At 53.6% G+C, this 7689-nt stretch overlaps 1 protein-coding gene across 1 annotated transcript in view; it reads left to right on the forward strand.

The window, feature by feature from the left end:
• SMAD6 (SMAD family member 6) overlaps nucleotides 1-6848 on the forward strand; it is an 81606-nt gene extending 74758 nt beyond the window's left edge. Inside the window, exon 4 of the mRNA XM_023220913.2 lies at nucleotides 6162-6848. Within this exon, the coding sequence (XP_023076681.1) occupies nucleotides 6162-6700 (539 nt within the window). The 3' untranslated portion in view covers nucleotides 6701-6848. The remainder of the gene's footprint in view (nucleotides 1-6161) is intronic.
• The last annotated feature ends 841 nt before the right edge of the window (nucleotides 6849-7689 follow it).

The raw sequence follows: 7689 nt of genomic DNA on the forward strand, positions 1-7689 counted from the left end.
TTATTTTATTTTATTTTATTTTATTTTATTTTATTTTATTTTATTTTTTGAGATGGAGTTTCGCTCTTGTTGCCCAGGCTGGAGTGCAGTGGCACAATCTTGTCTCACTGCAGCGCCCGCCTCCCAGGTTCCAGCTATTCTTCTGCCTCAGCCTCCCGAATAGTTGGGATTAAGGCGCCCGCCACCACACCCGGCTGATTTTTTTGTATTTTTAATAGAGACGGGGTTTCACCATGTTGGCCAGGCTGGTCTCGAACTCCTGACCTCAGGTGATCCACCCACCTCAGCCTCCAAAGTGCTGAGATTACAGGCGTGAGCCACCATGCCTGGCCACTGTTGTGATTTACATTGCCGTAGATTAGTTTGCCTTCTCAAGAGTTTTGTCTTGGTGGAAATACACCACGAACCTTCTGTGTCTGGCCTCCCATGCTCAATGGGATGCCCTTCAGATTCATGGACCTTGTTGCGGGTGTCAATAGCTTGTTCCTTCTTCCTGGTGAGTAGTGTTTCATTGGCTGGATGTTCCTAGTTTTTGTTTATTGGTTTTCTGTTGATAGATGTCTGAGCTGGTTTCTGGGTTTGGGTGGTTAGGACTAGAGCTGCTAGTCCTAGAAACATTAACTAAATCACGGAAATTTAGAGCTGGGGAGAGAGTAATGATCTCATTGTTCGGATGGGAAGACTGAGGCCAGAGGAGGGAGATGACCTGCTGGATCAGGGCCAGGTGGCAGGACTCCTCCCAGGCTAGTGCCACTCTGCCAGATCCATCCCAGACACAGCGCCTCTCCTCCTCCCCCGGAACCCTCCCAGCAGGACCCAGAGTCTGGCTGGGAACTAGGCCAGGCCCTGAGCAGGGGGTAGTGAGCAGGCGTTTCGGTCAGAACTCGGTCATCTTTGATGTTGTTCACTCGGGTCTGACTCCCCGGTATTTATTTGCAATTAAAGAGTTGGTTCCTAATTAGGCTGATGGCCGTGGGAGATGGCAGTACCACAGCCTAGGAGCCACGAGGAGAAAAAGATCCTTCTGTAAGAGACTGTCCCCTCACCTGAGTGGCAGCCCAGGCTTGTGACTGAGAGGCACAGGGTGAAGGGGCCGTGCAGCTGTGGGAAGTACAGAGTAGGGACCATGGGTTAGGGGGCACCTACCTTCTCACTCATGGTGTCACAGAGAGCATGTCAGCTTGTGTTGGACACACTGCATGACATCTGAATGCACATATGTGTGTGAGAGAATGGAGCCACAGCAGGGCTCATTCTGGACATTCAGACATGCATTGCTTCATTCTTCCATTCCTTCACTCACTGGGCACCTCTTTCACTGCAGGTACCAGGCTAGGGGCTAACCCCTGACATTTGTAAAGTGCTTTGCAGTTTGCAAAGGGCCTTGTCCACAGTCCTATTGAGACCTTCCATGGCGGCGACCCTGGGCCATGACCCCCAACCCCACTAAAGATCCCTGGCCTCTAAAGGGTAAGGCCAACACTGGAGCCCGTAAACAAGGCAGCTGCTTCCTTCTGCACCCACTTGATTTTGCCGGAGTGTCTAGAAAATTCAGAGGTGGACAGTGTGTGAGCGGGGCACTTGATTATTGAATCAGTCCTTTTGCAAATACAGTGACTGAGTCTTGGAGACATTTAGCAGTTTATCGATGGCCACGTATCCAGTCAGTGGTGGCAGCCTTAGGACAGTCTCACTGTGAAAGCTTGTGGACCATGCGGCATGGGTTAGAGTAGAATTCTGGGCTCTCAAGTTCTGGCCCTAGGTCTGCCACCCACTGCTGTGTGTGTCCTTGGGCAAGTCCCTCGACGCCTCCCAGGATGCTGTCTTTGGGGCACCAGATTATTGGACTCCATTAGTGGTCCCAACAGGCCGGTCTCAAGACTAAGTTTTCATTGGTCCATGGTGAAAGAAATAAAAATAAGTTAGAAAGTAAGTCTGTACATGGCAAAATAAAGCAGTGGTAGGCCGGGTGCAATGGCTCATGCCTGTAATTCCAACACTCTGGGAGATAGACAGGCAGATTGCTTGAGCCCAGGAATTTGAGACCAGCCTGGGCAACATGGCAAAACCCGGTGGCATGTGCCTATAATGCCAGCTACTTGGGAAGTTGAGGTGGGAGAATCGCTTGAGCCTGGGAGGTCGAGGCTGCAGTGAGCCGAGACTGTGCCACTGCTGTACCCCAGCCTAAGTGACAGAGTGAGACTATTTCTCAAACAGAAACAAAAATGAAGCAGTGGTCGCCCTGTGTCATTCTCAACTCCCCTGTTAAAAAAAAAATGTGTTGGTTTGTGGAAGGCTGAAGTGTTGGGTCTCACTGGATAAGATAATGTCAGTGGATACTCAAGCTCTGACGCCTGGGGACTGAGAGCTGAGTGGGGACAGGGTGGCTGAGAGTGGCTGGCTTACCCTCTGGATCAGACAGGAGACCCCGGTTTTTGCCCACCACCTTTCCGTGCCCTAGGGCCTGAACCCACCAGCCCACCAGCTGGGTTCAGGATTCCCTGTGGGGTGGGGGGCGGGGGCAATGTCCAGGCACTGGGACATATTTTATTTTCTGCCCCCTTCCCTTTTATTAGGTTGGTGCAAAAGTAATTGAGGCAGGAGGGTCACTTGAGCCCAGGAGTTTAATCCCAGCCTGGGCAACAAAGCAAGACCTCATCTCTACAAAAGAGCTTTTGAAAATTAGCTGGGCACGAGGGTGTACATCTGTGGTCCCAGCTACTCGGGAAGCTGAGACAGGAGGATTGCTTGAGACCAAAGAAAATATGCAGCCTTGGGATAGATGGAGACCCACCCCACCCCTTCCCAGTCAGAGTGTAGACCAACTTGGGGGCACTGGCCAGGAGCGCAGATGCCTGTTAAGGACAAAGGAGGGGCTGCAGTTCAGGCGCCCCAGGAAGGAGAGGTCAGAGAGGCCTTCCCGGAGGTGGTGGTCTGCCTCCCTGGATTTGGGAGACATAGCCAGGAGCGCAGGCCTGATGAGGTGTAACCCAGTCTGTTCCATCAAGGAAGCTGTAGGGGATGGGGCCTGGCTCAAGCCCTGGGTGTCCCTTAGCTGGATGGCTGGGGCAGGCAAGGCCTGAGGGCTGCTCTGTGGATTCATCCCCAGTCATAGGGTACCATAATGCGCACTGGGGCTAGGCTGGGGACATGGGTTTTGAGCGGGGAAATGGGGTGAGTTTGGCCTGGCTGGGGTGGGGGGAACTGAGAGGAGGGGGATAGGAAGTCCCACCTGTCCTTGAATTGAAAAACTTCCTTTTCTTTTCTTTTTTCTTTTTCTTTTTGTTTGAGACAAGGTCTCACTCTGTCACCCAGACTGGAATGCAGTAGCACAATGACAGTTCCCGGTAGCTTCAAACTCTTGGACTCAAGCAATACTCCTGTCTCAGCTTCCCGAGTAGCTGGGACTGCAGATGTACACCATCATGCCCAGCTAATTTTTAAACATTTTTTGTAGAGATGAGGTTTTGCTTTGTCGCCCATGCTGGGCTTAAACTCCTTGGCTCAAGTGAGTCTCCTGCCTCAGCCTCCCAGAGTTCCCAGCCAGAAACGTTTTGGAAGCTGGGAAACAGAAAGTCGCTCCCCCCGCCCCCTGTGCCCCTGCCCTTCCCCAGCTAGACTCTGCCTTTTTCCATGGGTCGGGTAGAGTGGCTGGGCAGCTGTCTCAGAGCCTTGTCTGTGAAGAGGTGCAGCAGTGACCCCTCCCTCAGTGAGACAGTAAATTGAGTCCTCCAAGAGTGGGGATAGTGATACCTCAGCTTGTAAACAATCACCTCTAGGATTCATGGACCATGAGAGCAGTCATGCTTACTGATAGGGAAACTGAGGCTTAGGGAGGGAGCGGGACTTGCTCAGTGTGCAGGTTTTAGGAAGGAGCCAGGGCAGAACTCTCTCTGGAGTGTGGAGAAGAGCTCCCGTCTAGAGTGTGGCCTGGCACCAAGGCGGCCCCAGCATTCACTGGTGTGTACCCTGGGCCTCAGTTTCCTCACCTGTGGAAGGGGCTGCTAGCAGGGGTGAAATGAGGCTGTTCTGAAGAAGGGGCCCAGCTCACAGAAGGCACTCATGGATGCCGTTGCCCAACCTGTCTCCCAGCATACTCCAGGCATCGCTTTTTTTTGCATCCCCACCTTGCTGTGCCTGACACAGTCATGGAATTCTTGTTGGTTGGTGGGCAGCGTGGGTGCTGGAGTTTCATGGCCAGGCTAGCACGGTGCTGCTTTTCTGGCCCTTGGGGGCTCCCAGACCCATGCCAGATAGATGGCTGGGGAGAGGGGCACTGGAGTGGGGTGACTGGAGCTCAGAGTCGGCTCTCCCAGCTGCCCATCTGCTGGGACTGGCCTAGTGCCTGAACCTAGTGACCTCCCAAGGGCTTGAGCTGTCTCTGTCACTATTGCCCACTGGCTAAGGGCAGTTCAGTCGAGGGCAGGATGTAGAACCTCTTCCTCCTCTCCTGACCATCAGCTGGAAGCATCAGAGGCCTCCCTGGAGACTCAGGCAAAACGATCCAAGCTGTGGGCTGGTGTGAGGACTTGGATTACCCCCCAGCAGACTTGGGGACCTGGGTCTGGGACTCAGTGCCAGGCACAGGGCAAGGGGCACACTCAGGAAGTCTGTGCCCAGCCCAAAGCCACAGCAGAGCAGTCAGCCTCCAGGAGGCCCCTGAGGCAGACGGCCTCCTGCCAGGTGGCTGGCCGGGCCTCCCAGTGTGTAAGGGGATGTCAGGGTCCTGCCACCCTGTTCTTCTGGGGCTTCTAGGCAGGAGGAAGACCAAGGCCTTTTAAAGGCAGCCAGAGCTGGCCGCACGCAGGCTCCCAGGTGAAGCTGTCAGAAGTGTTGTCCTCTGGGATTTGGTTGGACTTTGATCCGTTTTCCTCAGCAAAACAGGCATGAAGTACCTTGCTTTGCTCTGTCAGGCCTCCAGCAGAACACCTCCCTCTGCACAGGCCCAGGCCAGGCACCTGTGTGGAAGCAGACATGGCAGGCAAGTCATGTCACCTCACTGGGCAGTTATAGGTGCCAGCCTGCTTCTCAGAGCTGTGAGCTCAAAGGAAAGGCCAGATGTCAGAATCTGAGAAGCCGGCCACCTGAGAGCAGGGAGCATCCTGGTCTGTGTTGGTCTGAACTTTGGTCTCAGAAAATTGTTAAACTCCTCTAGACACACAGATGGCCCGAGTCAGAGTGTGACAAGGGATTTCAGTAACACCTTAGCTACCCCTTTGCTATACAGTGAGGAAACTGAGGCCCAGAGAGGAGCAGCACACACCTTCGATTGCTGGGCAGCTCCAGAGCCCTTAAGGAGCCATTTTCTTTGTCATTTAGGGACCCTCAGCTCCTCTGCCATGCAGAAGTGGCTGCAGTTCTGGTGAAAACCTGCATTTCCTGCCAAGAAAGCCAACGCAAGTGGGCGGTACCGGGAGGCTAAAGCTAAGGCAGAGAGCAGTCGGGCAGTCATATTTGTAACAAGGTCACCACAGGAATCCTGCTGCTCCAGGCCGGATGGGATCCTGGGGGCAACTCCCCCACCCCCAGCTCGCCTCCCTGTGCTTGAGTCCTCTAATGTGGTGATTTCAAAACCCCCTATCCCCCAATAGCCTAACCCTACTCTGTCAGGTTGAGACTTGGACTAGCGGGTTCAAATCCTGGCAGGGTGCCCTCCTCTGTAGAACGAGGAGAAGGTGGTGCCCTTGCAGAGTGATCATGAGGACCAAGTGAGTCCTGTGCGCTGTGAAGAGTAAGAAGTACAGTGCTCCACTCCTGGTCTGTGATGGGTGCTCCACAGTCAGTCCCTCCTTCGGGGACGTGCAGGCAGCTATCTGTCTCTCCTGCTAGCATGAAGAGGCAGGGGCAGGGTATGCAGGGTTCATGTCTGTGCTTCCACAGCACCTAGCACACCACAGGTGCTCTCTGGCTTGCACTCTGTGGCTCATGACCTTTGTTTTCTCCTTTGTGTGAGTTTGTGTGTGTGTGTGTGAAAGAGATGTCCTGTTGTGTGCTTTATTTCCTGAGGACAACCTGGCACACAGTCGGTGCCCACATGACTGCTGAATGCTGGAAACCTTACCCAGCTCCCACTGTGCAGAGAGCAGAGCCCACCTCCGCTCCCCGGTGCCTCCCACCTCCCCACCCCGAATAACGCGGCGGTCCCTGTGCTTGTCCCGCAGACGCCAGCATGTCTCCGGACGCCACCAAGCCGAGCCACTGGTGCAGCGTGGCGTACTGGGAGCACCGGACGCGCGTGGGCCGCCTCTACGCGGTGTACGACCAGGCCGTCAGCATCTTCTACGACCTACCTCAGGGCAGCGGCTTCTGCCTGGGCCAGCTCAACCTGGAGCAGCGCAGCGAGTCGGTGCGGCGAACGCGCAGCAAGATCGGCTTCGGCATCCTGCTCAGCAAGGAGCCCGACGGCGTGTGGGCCTACAACCGCGGCGAGCACCCCATCTTCGTCAACTCCCCGACGCTGGACGCGCCCGGCGGCCGCGCCCTGGTTGTGCGCAAGGTGCCGCCCGGCTACTCCATCAAGGTGTTCGACTTCGAGCGCTCGGGCCTGCAGCATGCGCCCGAGCCCGACGCCGCCGACGGCCCCTACGACCCCAACAGCGTCCGCATCAGCTTCGCCAAGGGCTGGGGGCCCTGTTACTCCCGGCAGTTCATCACCTCCTGCCCCTGCTGGCTGGAGATCCTCCTCAACAACCCCAGATAGTGGCGGGCCCGGCGGAGGGGTGGGTGGGAGGCCGCGGCCGCCGCCACCTGCCGGCCTCGAGAGGGGCCGATGCCCAGAGACACAGCCCCCACGGACAAAATCCCCCAGATATCATCTACCTAGATTTAATATAAAGTTTTATATATTATATGGAAATATATATTATACTTGTAATTATGGAGTCATTTTTACAATGTAATTATTTATGTATGGTGCAATGTGTGTATATGGACAAAACAAGAAAGACGCACTTTGGCTTATAATTCTTTCAATACAGATATATTTTCTTTCTCTTCCTCCTTCCTCTTCTTTACTTTTATATATATATAAAGAAAATGATACAGCAGAGCTAGGTGGAAAAGCCTGGGTTTGGTGTATGGTTTTTGAGATATTAATGCCCAGTCAAAAAGCTAATACCAGTCACTCGATAATAAAGTATTCGCATTATAGTTTTTTTTTAAACTGTCTTCTTTTTACGAAGAGGGGCAGCGGATTTCTGACCCATCATGTACCCTGAAACTTGACTTCAGTTTTCATGTTTCATTGGATAAAGATAGAACAAATTGAAAAGGGAGGAAAGTCACATTTACTCTTAAGTAAACCAGAGAAGCTTCTGTTGTTCCTTCCTGCCCGTGGCTATGGTGTGTCCATTCGATAGGGATGGCAGTGGGGAAAGGGAAAATATACTGGCCATTTATCCTGAACAAGCTTTTCCAGTCTCGTGGAGGAGGTTCATGCCCTAGCCTAGAAGGGCCCAGGTCCATGCCTCCCATCTTTGAGCTATGAGCAAGCTAAAAGAAGACACTATTTCTCACCATTTTGTGGAAATGACCTGGGGAACAAAGACTGAAATGGGCCTTAAGCCCACCTGCTACCTTGCAGAACCATCTGAAGCCCCATGGTGAGTAGATCCTTTTAGGACCTCAACAGGCTGTTTCCCACCCCCAGCCAAAAATAGCTCAGAATCTGCCCCTCCAGGGCTGTATTAA

The sequence above is a fragment of the Piliocolobus tephrosceles genome, chromosome 6 (assembly GCF_002776525.5).
Source record: "Piliocolobus tephrosceles isolate RC106 chromosome 6, ASM277652v3, whole genome shotgun sequence".
Classification (NCBI taxonomy): Eukaryota; Metazoa; Chordata; class Mammalia; order Primates; family Cercopithecidae; genus Piliocolobus; species Piliocolobus tephrosceles.